The sequence below is a fragment of the Myotis davidii genome, unplaced genomic scaffold, assembly GCF_000327345.1.
Source record: "Myotis davidii unplaced genomic scaffold, ASM32734v1 scaffold217, whole genome shotgun sequence".
Classification (NCBI taxonomy): domain Eukaryota; kingdom Metazoa; phylum Chordata; class Mammalia; order Chiroptera; family Vespertilionidae; genus Myotis; species Myotis davidii.
In genome coordinates, this window is record NW_006290034.1 from 10763808 (window position 1) to 10777527 (window position 13720).

The 13720-nt window shown below is 51.2% G+C and overlaps 2 protein-coding genes across 2 annotated transcripts in view; one reads left to right on the forward strand and one right to left on the reverse strand.

Moving 5' to 3' along the window:
* HMGCS2 (3-hydroxy-3-methylglutaryl-CoA synthase 2) overlaps positions 1-9724 on the forward strand; it is a 21087-nt gene extending 11363 nt beyond the window's left edge. The window contains exons 5-10 of the mRNA XM_006763080.2: positions 1118-1283; positions 3582-3752; positions 5008-5114; positions 5674-5799; positions 6749-6860; positions 9073-9724. Coding sequence (XP_006763143.1) covers positions 1118-1283; positions 3582-3752; positions 5008-5114; positions 5674-5799; positions 6749-6855 — 677 coding nt within the window. The 3' untranslated portion in view covers positions 6856-6860; positions 9073-9724. The remainder of the gene's footprint in view (positions 1-1117; positions 1284-3581; positions 3753-5007; positions 5115-5673; positions 5800-6748; positions 6861-9072) is intronic.
* Positions 9725-12681: 2957 nt separating this feature from the next.
* PHGDH (phosphoglycerate dehydrogenase) overlaps positions 12682-13720 on the reverse strand; it is a 29868-nt gene continuing 28829 nt past the window's right edge. The window contains exons 11-12 of the mRNA XM_006763081.2: positions 13457-13694; positions 12682-12978 (exon numbers count right to left, since the gene is read on the reverse strand). Coding sequence (XP_006763144.1) covers positions 12824-12978; positions 13457-13694 — 393 coding nt within the window. The 3' untranslated portion in view covers positions 12682-12823. The remainder of the gene's footprint in view (positions 12979-13456; positions 13695-13720) is intronic.

The following is a 13720-nucleotide window of genomic DNA, read 5'->3' on the forward strand; positions in this document are numbered from 1 at the left end:
CCCTCCCCCACACGCTCTGACCAGCCCTGGAACAAACCTACCACCCAGGTACATGCCTTTGACTGGGAATTGAACCCACAACCTGTGAGGACCAAGGCTCTATCACTGAGCCACACCGGCCAGGGCAAGAGAAACCTACTTTTTAAAAATAAAAAGGGTTCTGACCTGTTTAGCCATGCCCAGATGGGCACCTGCAAACGGCAGGTTTCAGTGAGGGAAAAGGCAAGTGCTGAAGCGTCAGAGCATGGATGCTGTAGGGGTGGCACAAGCAGCCACTTCTTGCCCTCCCCCCTGCAGTGGGTGAAATGCCAGCTGCCCAGCTGCTCCCCACAGGTGAGGAGCCAACCTGGACCTCCGCCTCTGCCATCCACTGCAAACTGCTATTCGCTCATTGCTTCCGCCTCCTCCAAATTCTATGCATTCTAATTTCCCTCCATGGTCTCATATGGAATCTGAACCGCCTGCTTCGGAGTCAGCACGAATTTGTAAACTTCCCCCTAAGCGCAGAAGGTACACTGGCCTTCCCTTCGAAGTGAGAGAAATGATCTGAAGTGCAGAGTGAGAGGCATCAGATCAGGAATCCAGAGCCAACCATTTTGGAGCTGTGACTTTGGACACATAACTTAACTCTGTATTTTGTAGGCACTGTTTCCTCCTCTAGACAAGAGAGAAAGGGATAGGACACAAGGTTGATGGGGAGGGATTGGCTTTCACAGAGGTTGGCCATAGCAGACAGGAAGTGCAGAGTGAGAGGCATCAGATCAGGAATCCAGAGCCAACCATTTTGGAGCTGTGACTTTGGACACATAACTCTGTATTTTGTAGACACTGTTTCCTCCTCTGGACAAGAGAGAAAGTGATAGGACACAAGGTTGATGGGGAGGGATTCGCTTTCACAGAGGTTGGCCATAGCAGACAGGAAGCATCTAGTTGTTTCTTTCCCTTCTTCCTGTGTAAGTCGGTGTTTAGTTAAATGCTTGCAAGGGGACGGAGCGAACCTCGGGAGTGTTTGCTGGAGGCGGGGCCCTGCGTCCCTTGGCACAGATATTGGAGCCAAGGTCTCAGTGGCCTATCTATCAATCATGTCACCTCCTTGTTTTCACACTTTCCCTCCCAGCTGGCATCGACCGACCCTTCACTCTCGATGACTTACAGTTCATGATCTTCCACTCACCCTTCTGCAAGTTGGTCCAGAAATCGCTGGCTCGCCTGATGTACAATGACTTCCTATCGGCCAGCAGCGAGACTCAGAGCAGCCGCTACAAGGGGCTGGAGACCTTCAGGTGAGTCCCTTTGTGGAGAGCCTAGAGCAGTGGTTCTCAACCTTCTGGCCCTTTAAATACAGTTCCTCATGTTGTGACCCAACCATAAAATTATTTTCGTTGCTACTTCATAACTGTAATGTTGCTACTGTTATGAATCGTAATGTAAATATCTGATGTGCAGGATGGTTTTAGGCGACCCCTGTGAAAGGGTCGGTTGACCGCCAAAGGGGTCAGGACCCACAGGTTGAGAACCGCTGGCCTAGAGGGTCAAGAGGCGTGAGGAAGGAGGAGGCTTCCTCCAGCCTTGAGTCTGGACCACCAGCCATTCCTGTGGGGGGAAAGGACACTCCTCCAACAACAGAAATGACACCACGTCTTGCGTGGGTTAGTGGGTTATTGTCCACATGGGTTAGTGGGTTAATGTCCACATAGGGTCTTCCACCTTTATCTCAGGAGCACAGAGAATTTGCCAGCAACTTGGATTATGGGACTATAAGAAGCTTCAGAGAATAAGACAAAGGGGAAAGAGGGTGTGGCTACATCATGCAGTCAGTAAACATTCGATGAACGTCAGCTATGTGCCAGGCATCTTACTAAACTCTAGGGACACAGAGCCAGGGTGACTCTATGCTCTCTGCCTAGAGGCTCTCACAGTTTATTTGGACAGAAACACCCAGAAACAATCCCCGTACAGGACAGCAGCTCGGCCAGTGTCCAGTCTAATTCTCACTCACCGTGGACTCCATCAGCGCCTTGCTTGTTGCCTCAGTTCCCCCATCTACAAAACCGGGATAGTCCAGCTCACCCTCTTCGAGGTCAATAAGGCAGGAAGAATGCCATTTATGGATGCACGACTCCAAGATATTTAGGAACAAAACGAATCTTCAATACAGACAGTCCCCACTGGGAAGAGAACGTTCCCTTTCTTCTTGGTCCCTGTTTAGGGGTCGTAATATGCCAGCAACAGCTGCCCCTATTGCAAACTGCTACTGCCCCAGCCACTAACAAACACCAACATGGGCACAAACACCGCTTACGAGAACTGCTCCATGAAAGCATTCGAACATACAAAGATAATAACCTAATATATTTAATATATGAAATCTCGTCAATAATAAGATCAGCACGTTAGTAGAAAACTGAGCCAAGGATATGGATAAGGAATTTCCTCAAAGAAGAAATGCACATAATCATATTTTTAAATGTGCATGCTCATTGGTAACAACGTTGAACAGATTACCATGTTCTTTTTTTTTTTCTTTTTTTTTTAAATATATTTTTTATTGATTTTTCACAGAGAGAAAGGGAGAGAGATAGAGAGTTAGAAACATCGATCAGAGAGGTACATCGATCAGCTGCCTCCTGCACATCTCCTACTGGGGATGTGCCCGCAACCCAGGTACATGCCCTCGACCAGAATCGAACTTGGGACCCTTCAGTCCACAGGCCGACGCTCTATTCACTGAGCCAAACCGGTTTCGGCAGATTACCATGTTCTTTGTGCGGCCTTTTTGAATTTGGAATGCCCAGAATTGACGAGGCTACGGGAAAATGGGGCAATGAGTGGATATTGATACAAGGGTTTTGGGGAGTAGTAGGAAAACAGGGAGTATAGGGCTTAACGATATGCGTAGCTTCTGGCTCAGTGATTCCACATGTTTAAAAAAACATGTAGGTTTTCTGAGTAGTGTTTTAACTGGCGAGGATAGGAATGGGAGCTGGGCCAATGGAGGGCCAATGCTGTCATGACCCATTCTTGCAGCCTTTATAATACTGTCGTAGAAGGTGATCTATTGCCACAGAGAAAACCAGTTAAGGATGCGTGCTAAACAGAATGTAAGAATGGTTTTATTTTCCAATAAACTGTATGAAAGTAGAGCTAGATCCCACACAAAATATATGACCTAAGCGCTCTCTCTGAATGGTAGACTATTAGGGCCATCTTCATCTTTGCACTTTTCTGTATTTCTAAATATTCTATAATAAAAACATGTGCCCTGCTAAGTAATAAAATAAACTGATGAACAGAATGGCCCCAGAGTCATGGAAGCATGGAACAGAGTGCGGAATCTCAGAGGGAAGGTGGAAGTGTGGTGGGTGGATGGGAGGTAATCAACCAAGAATCATTTGAAAAAAACAAACAAAACCAAAACACATGTGCCCCGGAGTCTTCCCTCAAGAGCAGCGGTCACCAACTGGTGGTCCGTGAGGTCCGAAAGGTTGGTGACCGCTGCTCCAGAGCGTTACTTCCCTCCAGAGCTGCCTCCCTCCCCTCCTGGGGCTCTCACCTGGCCTGTTCCTCTGGCTGCCTCACAGGGGGCTAAAGCTGGAAGACACCTACACCAACAAGGACATGGACAAAGCTCTCCTGAAGGCCTCTCTGGACATGTTCAACAAGAAAACCAAGGCCTCCCTTTACCTCTCCACGCACAATGGGAACACGTACACCTCCTCCCTGTATGGGTGCCTGGCCTCACTTCTGTCCCAGTGAGTACTGCGTCCGGCCCACCTCCCAGCCCACCCGTGGCCTCGGGGGTCAACCAAGCCTGAGTCCTCTTGTGGTTCAGAATTTTTTTTTAAGAAGGAAGGAAGAGAGGAAGGCAGGGAGGGAGGAAGGGATGGAGGGAGGTGAAAGAACCTTATTCTAAAGGTGTGTATAGGAGGTTTACAATCAGTATTAAACAGTCATCTCCAAAGTGAAGTTCATGTATTATGTCAGGGGATGTGCAAGAGCTACCCTATGCAGCAAGAAAACAGAGGAATTTTTATGCATATTTTTATCTCATCCACTTAAAATCTCTATACTTAGTAAAGATTCCTGGTTAAGAGAGTCTAGTTTTAGAGTCCCCAACCTAGGTTCAAATCTCTTTATCACTTATTAACTTTGACCTTGGGAAAAGACTTAACCTCTATGTGCCTCCCTTTCCCCATCTATAAAATATGTGCAACAATGTTATGTACCTTGTTGCGTTTTGATGAGTGTTAAATGTCTAAAGCAATTAGAACTGTAATAACACTCAGCAGATGCTCAAATGTTAATTGTTATTTCTATTGACATTCTATGTTGTGACGTTTAGAAGGAAATACATGTACTATATATAGTACATGCATATAATCTAGGAGATGCATATATATAAACTTGGTGAAATTGCCCAGGTGGTGTGGCTCAGTGGTTGAGTGTCAACCCATGAACCAAGAGATCACTTGGTTCGATCCCTAGTAGGGGGCATGCAGGAAGCAGCTGATCGATGATGTTTCTCTCTCATCGATGTTTATCTCTCTATCCTTCTCCCTTCCTCTCTCCCTAAAAAACAAGAAAAACATATTTTAAAATAAATAAATAAACAAACTTGGTGAAATGATTGCTAATGAGGGGACGAGAGCACTACCAGTCAATGTAGAAGCCTGCAGGTGAGTCCAGTGGTCTGGTCTCCATTCGGAGATGCCTTCAGACTTCACTGAACTCACCTTGTCTTAGGGATGGGGAGAAGCTCCTTTCACACCCCGAAATTCCTTTTCACTCCCTGTGCCTTCTGCACCTTGGATTCTAGCTGCTTCCTTCTCGGCATAGTTTCTCCTTCTGGGCCTATCCCCGGGGTCCAAAGTCCCTCTTTGTGTGGGTGCTGGGAGCCCATTTCCAGTGGCAAGAGGGGAACTAGATTGAGTCGATAGGTGGTTGTGTATGAGGAGCACAGGATACAATGCCGGTGCGATTTCTGGGTTTTGATTTCCTCCCCTGCAGTCACTCTGCCCAGGAATTGGCCGGCTCCAGGATTGGCGCCTTCTCCTACGGCTCAGGCTTGGCAGCAAGTTTCTTCTCATTTCGCGCGTCCCAGGATGCTTCTCCGGGTGAGTCCGTCTTTCTACCAGGTGCTTCTGGTAAAATAAACAGTGTTCTGCCTCGCTGCCAGGGAGGCTCCCACCCTCACCGAATAGTGTGATTAAGAACAAAGGAAACCCCTAAAGGGATTTAAGCCACGGAGCAGGTTTGTGTGATTTGTGTATTTGAAGCGCTGCCCTGGCACTAAGGTAGATTTGGGGAACCCCGTCAAGCTGGTCCACAAATAGGGCAGGTGAGAGTAAGGATGGCTGCTTGCAGCTGGTTAAAGAGACGTGGGCGGATTTGAGGTACCCAGGAAGGAGCTGATGATTGCTTTGTGACGAATGCAGTGAAAGTTGTGCATCTAAACGCTGCGTGAGATGTACCTTGACTAGATGAGCGTCTGCCCCTGTGTTTTGCCAGCATCGTGTTTGCTGGCCTTCATCATGTCCTGGCTTCCAGGACACACACAGGGCACTGTCCCCCCAGGCTGGAGCTCCCACAGACCCTTGCTGTTACTGGGCTGGTGGCTGCTAGCAGTGACAATGACAAGGAAACTGGTTTATCGATCTTGCTTTTGCTTCCCAGGCTCCCCACTGGCAAACCTGGTCTCTAGTCTGTCAGACCTGCCAAAGCGCTTGGACTCCCGGAAGCGCATGTCTCCTGAGGAGTTCACAGAAATAATGGACCAAAGAGAACAATTCTTCCACAAGGGTAAGGGAAGGGCGGGAAGATGAATAGCTTCAGAAAACTGTATTTTCTGAAGCAAATCTTGAGATACATGGTTTGTACCGCGGTCTGAAAGGGGGACAGAACCTATGGAATTTGGAATGTTCCAGAAAACCTAGGTGGAGCAGCCATCAATCTTATCTGGAACAGGGGACATGATAGAGCAAAGAAAAAAAACAAAACAATAAAAATAGGACCTCTGAGATGAACACCCATGGACAAAACACTGAAATACTATAATAAACCAGGGCCAGAGGGCTTAGGGCGCAGAAGGAAGTGTCTGGTAGGAAATGGGAGCTCTGAGGTACACCTCAAGCTAAGTCCCATTGACCCAAAAAGCACGTGGTGACTGTCAATGGAGGAAGGCCATGTTTACTGAAGGAGAATGTCAAGCTCCTGTAATAAAATGCCTAATAGCCCAGCCTATGGACTAGGACCTATGGACTAGAGCAGGGGTGGGCAAACTTTTTGACTCGAGGGCCACAGTGGGTTCTTAAACTGGGCCGGAGGGCCGGAACAAAAGCATGGATGGAGTGTTTGTGTGAACTAATATAAATTCAAAGTAAACATCATTACATAAAAGGGTACGGTCTTTTTTTTTTTTTAGTTTTATTTATTTCAAACGGGTCAGATCCGGCCCGCGGGCCGTAGTTTGCCCACGGCTGGACTAGAGACTATGGACTAGGACCTATGGACTAGAGACTATGGACTAGGACCTATGGACTAGAGACTATGGACTAGGACCTATGCACGTGCTCTGCTTCTGGTCCTCCTGCTGGTCCAGTGCTCTATTGGGCATAGAGGTGACCTCGCAGCCCCTTGCAACACAACCAGGAGAGCGTCCCACGGAGCTGTAGGCTTCCCTGTTACTATTTTCTCTTCCCCCGTCACATATAGCTCATCCTGAGTCCTGCCTCCTCTCCTTATCCCACAGTGAATTTCTCACCGCCTGCTGACACCACCAGCCTTTTCCCAGGCACCTGGTACCTGGAGAGAGTGGATGAGCTGTATCGCCGAAAGTACGCCCGGTGTCCGGTCTGAAGGTGGTGAGTGGAATGTTGCGGGGTTGGCGGCAGGAACGTTTTCCTCCGGGAAACAGATGCAGTTCTGATGGTATAACTAAGCCCAGGAGGGTTTGTAGCTCCCAACATGGTCAGAGGTGGGGAGTTCGTACCATGAAGACCAAGAAAAACACTAGGACTCTTTGCCCTGGAAAGCCCAGAGCAGCGGGGAGAGGCCTGTTTTTAAATCTCAATGTGGAAAAGAGAGTCAACGTGTTTATCTGATCGGCATATGCCAGGAAGCTCCCTAGAAGCTCGATAAAACAAGGTTAGCACCTTATGGGGAAGCAGGCTGTGGCCTTGAACCTATGGGATTCATTACTCCAAAGGGGCGGGATCAGCCCTAGCTGGTGTGGCTCAGTGGATAGAGCATCGGCCTGCGGACTGAGGGGTCCTGGGTTCGATTCCAGTCAAGGGCACATGCCCAGGTTTTGGGCTTGATCTCCAGTAGGGGGCGTGCAAGAGGCAGGTGATCAATGATTCTCTCTCATCATTGATGTTTCTATCTCTCTCTCTCCCTCTCCCTTCCTCACTGAAATCAGTAAAAATATATTTTAAAAAAACCACAAAGGGGCGAGATCAGTCAGGACAATGAATAGCTTCAGAAAAGACACACAGCAGTGTGGTAGGGACAGATTCATAAGAGCAGGATCTTAAGGAGAGAAGAGTTTAATGGGAGTGGAATGGGGCCAGAGGAAGTGGAATGTTGTTGTTAATCCTGACCTGCGGATATTTTTCCATTGATTTTTTGAGAGAGTGGAAGGAAGGGGGAGAGAGAGAGAGAGAGAGAGAGAGAGAGAGAGAGAAACATCAACGAGAGGAGAGAGAGAGAGAAACATCAATGTGAGAGAGACACATCAATTGGTTGCCTCCCGTCCACACCCCAACCAGGGCCGGGATCAAGCTTGCAACAGAGGTACGTGCCCTCGACTGGAATTGAACCTGAGACCCTTCAGTCCGAGGGCTGATGCTCTATCCACTGAGCCAAACCAGCAAGGCTTTTAAGCTACTTTTTTAAAGAAAAATCAAGTATTTGGAATCTTAGAGTTCATGGACCCAGATATCTGCCTTCAGTTTATCTGCTTCCCAAGTTGGTAAGATACACAGAAGAGTGAGAAGCAATTTCTCTTATAGCCCATACATCTCAATAAACACGGTCTCACGCCCAAATACTTCCTCTATATTTGTCTGGGGCTTTTATTTACTTATTTATTTATTATTGTTTCCTTCCCTTGGTAGACGAAGGGGGAAGAATGAAAAGGTTTGCCAAGGGCAGGGTGTGGAATAGGAGACAGGAGGGAAAAGTCCAGGGATAAAGGAGATTCTGAGATAAAGCAGAAAACTGCAGCCTGAGGGGGGGCCCAGCTCACTCCCAGCCCTGCCAGCTGCTCGGTGCGGGGTCAGGGGCCAGGTGAGGAGGGTGGGGCTGCAGGCTGGGGTGAGAAGGCAGGCTCAGGGGGCAGGTTCACCAGATGCTGACACTGCCAGGGAGTTCGGATGTTTGTGTTTGTTTGTTTGTTTGTTTGTTTGTTTGAAATATGGTTCTTAAGGGAAAGTCAGTGGCAAAGAGGGGGCTGTTAAGTATGCCAGGCTGGTTCAGTCATGAGGAGGGGGAAGAGAGAGAGGCAGGGGAAGGAGGGAGGGCGGGAGGGAAAAAGAGAGACATTTGGGTTTTTCAAGGTGTGTGGCGGAGAGAGAATGACATTTGGGATTTTGAAGGGAGAATTTCAGGGTCCAGCCCCCTCCCTCTCGGGGTGGACCAGCTTCCCTCCGGGCTGAGGCCGCGCTGTGCCTATGAGAGAAAGCTGGCGCCCTGGGCCTGCTCATGCCCATCACTCATCCAGGAAGGAACCCACACTAACGAGCTCGGAGCTGAAACAGGACTTTGAGTCAGGGCAGTGCTCGGCAAGCTCTTTGGGCCTCTGCACGGCCCTGCCAGCCTGCTGGCCTCTCAGACAGGCCGTGTCAAGGGGGCTCTGCCAGCCCTGGCTCCCGGCATTGGGCACCTCAGGCAGGCAGCAGGGCTTGGAGCTGGGAGGGGAGACCGTGGAGCACCCCAGCCAGCCCTCGGGATGCAGTTAGGAGAGAGAGCCCCTGTGCACAGCCCTGCCTCGGGCAAGAAGCAGGGACTGAGGGCGGGTGCCCGGGATGAGACTCAATATTCAATGGCCTTGTTTTGCTTCTTTACATTCCACAGCTCCACGGAGTGGCCCTGGGAAAAGTATGCTAGCACAGCTTTTGCCCACGAATCATATCAAAACAAACACCCACCCACCCACTCTTAGCTGGTAAACAGAATGGATTGGACACGCTGTCCCCTGTGGAGTGACAGCCACCCTCCGGGGGCCCGCATGCCTTCTCCTGCTGCATCACTGTCGGGCGCCGTGCGCTGTGGGCCAGGGCCCTTCGTGGGAAAGAGAGACGGAGGGAGGCCTGGCCCGGACCTCCCGCAACATGCAAATCCTGTCTCCAGATCCGGACGACTCGTCTATCATTTGTTATAGCTGTTTTTTTTATTATTATTATTACATTCCTGTGCTGTTATAGCTTTATTCTTTCTTTGGGTTTTCTGTGAATTTCTCAATTTTATACCTGGTACTCAGCTGATATAGCGCCATTAAAAAGATAGAGACGGGGGCGGGGGAGGGAAGAAAGGGAGTGGGGAGGGGCCTATGGTGTGGTGCTGGACAATAGCTAGACGTGGGGGGTGATGACTTTGTAGGGTATACAGTTGTCGAATTCCAATGCTGTACACCTGAAATGTATATAATCACGTGATAAAAGTTAAAGGCAAGAGAGGCAACCAGGCCCCAGAAGTCACAAGCAAGAAAATAAAATTAAATATTCACGCCCTGGCTCAGTGGTTGGAGAGCCGGCCCACGCACTGAAAGGTCACTGGTTCAACTCCCAGTCAAGGCCACGAACCTGGGTTGCAGGTTGGATCCCCAGCTCAGTCCCGTGAGTGCAGGAGGCAACCAATCGATTCTTTTACACTGGTGCTTCTCTCTCTCTCTCCCTTCCTCCCTTCTCCCTCCCCTTCCACTCCCTATCTAAAAATCCGTGGGAAAACTAGCCTTGGGTGAGGATTAACATTAAATTAAATTAAATACTCAAAACACAAAAGGAGGGAAGGATTCTTCTGTTTCCTGGAGAGAAGCCTGCTGAGCCTCCAGGCTCCTGCCCTGCCCTGGCACCTGCCCCCCAGAGTGAGTTGCTGAGCAAGGTCTCCCCTCCTTTCTCTTCTCTGGGGGGTACAGGGAGATGAGGGTGGTGCAGCACACAGGGTGGCCCAGCTTCCCTCCCTGACCCAGGACAGCCGCCCGGGAGAGCCAGCAGACAGGGCCCGGACAGGACTGCGAGAGCTTGGATCAAAGCTCCCCGCCTGGCCAGTGGCATCTGAACAAATAAACCTGGGAAGGGGGGCTGGCGGGGTGGGGGTGTAATAGGTTCCATCTTGGCTCCTCCAGCCAAAAAAACACGAAAAAAACCTAGAAGGAAACTTTCCCCCCAGAGGACTGTTTGTCCCTCTTGGGTGAGGGCACCGCTTTTTCCAGGATCCTCTTATAAAATAGCAGTGGATCAGGGAGGTGGGGGCTGAGCCGAGGCCGGGATGGGGGTGGACACCACGTTGCCACCATTCATTTCCTTTTAGAAAGTTGCTTCAGCCACCCCGACGAGTTGCCTCCATGGGTGGGGAGCAGGCTGGTGGGGGGTGTGGGGATTGCTAGGGACAATGGGGCACTAGGCCTGTGGCAAGAGGTTGGGTCCGTCCGCCCACTTTGCTTTGCCCACGGCTGTTTGTTCATTTCCCAACAGGCACCAGAAAATCTGAGATAAACCCCAATTTGAGCAGCTAATCCAGCATCAGCTGACTCCCTCCCAGGTGCTCAACTTCAGCTCCATTTCACCAGCTGTGGCTGCCCCTTAGCAGATCCCTCTGCTGACCCCCTGCTCCTGCTCCCTCGGCAAGCTGGTTGGGGACCCTCAGTCTGGCCGGCATCCCTGGCAGACAATAGATGCCTTTCCTGAGATCTCCCAAGTAGCGTCTTCTGTGCAAGAGGCTCTATGTAAGACTGAGACCTGCTGTCAACTCAAAGGCACAGGAATAAAAAAGCAAAAAAACAAACAAGGTTCACCGCCTGCCTCAGGTACTCCCATGAGCTCTGTGCGCAAAGTCAGAGCTGCTCAGTCAGGCCTGCTGTTCCGGTCCAGGCCCAGGCCCTCCAGCGAGGCGAGGACAGACCAGCTCTGAGCTCCCTGCAGATGCCAGCACAGCGGTCAGCTGGTGGCAGTCCTGCCAACCTTTAGCTCAACCACAGAGGAGGCCCAAGTGGTGGGTTCGCTCCTGTCCGTGCCAATCAGATGCCCTGTGCCAGGCTTTAATCTCAGGTAGCAGCCTCAAAACCGGAAGCAACCGGGCACAGGGTAGAGACGCAGCATCCCCTACTAACAGGAAAACCCTCACAAGCTGAAAAACGTAGGATCAGGGAGCGAGTGTCCTTGTCATGTTTCATAAAAATCATCTTTGTTCAAAAATCAATATACTATCCAACCCATACTGAGCTGGCTTTGTGAACTCGCCTAATAGTCTCATGCCTCGTCTCACACTTTCTGCCCCTGACAAAATCCTCCCAATACCTTAGAGAAACCATCCCCAGCAAATCCTCCCAACTCCTCAGAGAAGTCATCCCCAGCAGAGTGGCTTCCTCCCCGGACTCCATAGAATGCATGGCTCCTGCTGCAGCACTTTCTGCACTGCTCCCCGTGACCTGTGCGTGCTGCCCTCCCACCAGATGGAGACTTGGTGGGAAAATTAAAAAAAAACAAAACAAAAGAAACCAAGGTTCACCACCTGCCTCAGGTACTCCCATGAGCTCTGTGCGCAAAGTCAGAGCTGCTCAGTCAGGCCTGCTGTTCCGGTCCAGGCCCAGGCCCTCCAGCGAGGCGAGGACAGACCAGCTCTGAGCTACCTGCAGATGTGGTCCTGCCAACCTTTAGCTCAACCACAGAGGAGGCCCAAGTGGTGGGTTCGCTCCTGTCCGTGCCAATCAGATGCCCTGTGCCAGGCTTTAATCTCAGGTAGCAGCCTCAAAACCGGAAGCAACCGGGCACAGGGTAGAGACGCAGCATCCCCTAACGGGAAAACCCTCAGAAGCTGAAAAACGTAGGACCAGGGAGTGAGTGCCGTTGTCATGTTTCATAAAAATCATCTTTGTTCAAAAATCAATATACTATCCAACCCATACTGAGCTGGCTTTGTGAACTCGCCTAATAGTCTCATGCCTCGTCTCACACTTTCTGCCCCTGACAAAATCCTCCCAACACCTCAGAGAAGCCATCCCCAGCAAATCCTCTCAACTCCTCAGAGAAGCCATCCCCGGCGGAGTGGCTTCCTCCCCGGACGCCATAGAATTCATGGCTCCTGCTGCAGCACTTTCTACACTGCTCCCCGTGACCTGTGCATGCTGCCCTCCCACCAGATGGAGACTTGGTGGGAGAAGTCTGGGTTTTCCTGCTCCTCCTAGGCAAGTCACCTAGCCCAGGGCCAGGCACATAACGCTGCATATAGTTATTAATATGCATGTGTAGTTCCAGATGGAGGGGATCTGAAATGCCCAGCTTTGTTCCTGTAAAAAAGCCTCTGAGTAACCTGAGACATGAGTGTCCACACCCAGGCATGCAGTTTGCCCATCCAGGTCCCCCTCCCTGCGCCCTAGCTTCCTTGCAGCCACAGCCACCCCCTGGCTGCCCGTGGGCGTCCTCTAGTGGCACTTGTGGGTAATGACAACACAAAGACACCAGGAGATTGGGGGTGGGGGGTGGGAGGTGGGCTGTTTATTAGGTGGTTATTACAGGGGTCAGACCGCGAAAGTGGTGTCAGCCCCGGGAACGTGACCTATCCGTGTTGATCACAAAGCCCCCAAGGCTGGTCCCGGTGAGCCCCAAGGTCAGAAATGGAACTGAAAGGCTTCCGTCACGTGCTGCTTCCAGGCGTCCAGGCTGGGCAGCAGGGAGGAGATGCCCATGACGTGCCAGGTCTCTCCATCAGACACCACCGAGGTCTGGTAGGACAGCAGCTGCACGCCTGCCTCCGCCAGGAGCCCTGGGAAGAAGAAACCCTTGTTTGGCCCGGCGTATGGGAAAGGAGACGCGAGGGGCCGGGAGTCTGGGGCTGCTGTGATGACTGCTGCCATGGAGGTTGATGGCATCTGGACCGGAGAGCTGAGAGAGGGAACACTGGCTCAGCTTTATTCCAGAGAGCATCGCGCGAGGCAGGGAGTGAGCCACTGAGCTAGAGCAATTGCCTGACTGGCTGGCTGCCAGCTTCATCAGAACAAAGCAGGCCCGTTCTTGGGCGCAGCTGGAAGGGATGGGGAAATTGGGCCTGTCGAGAACTCACTCGCTCCCTGCCAGGAAGTGCTCCAAAACTCCCCCGGCCCAGGCGCCAGGGGACAGGGCAGCTCAAGGTGGCCCAGACTGTCAAATCTCAGAGGGAAGATGGGAGAGGGAGGGAAGAGATCAACCAAAGACAGGATAACCCCTCCCGCAACCAACCTCCGTCCCACAGGCCCCCTCCTTACCAATCATGGTAGGCAGCATGGCAGGGTTGGAGGGCTGAGCCCGGAACAGGAGCAGGGGCAGACCCCTGCGGAGAGGCACTTCTGGTCTGAAGGCAGCTCCGTTGAGTGCCTGCAGCACAGGTGTGGTGCCCTGGACAAAGCCCACAGCCTCGTAGGGGGCACCTGCCAGGGCCACGCTCAGGAGGCCTTCCCCGCATCCTTGCTCTCCTGGCACAGCGGGGTTATGGGAGGAGGTTACCTGCAGAGAGAAGGCAGGGGCACGGA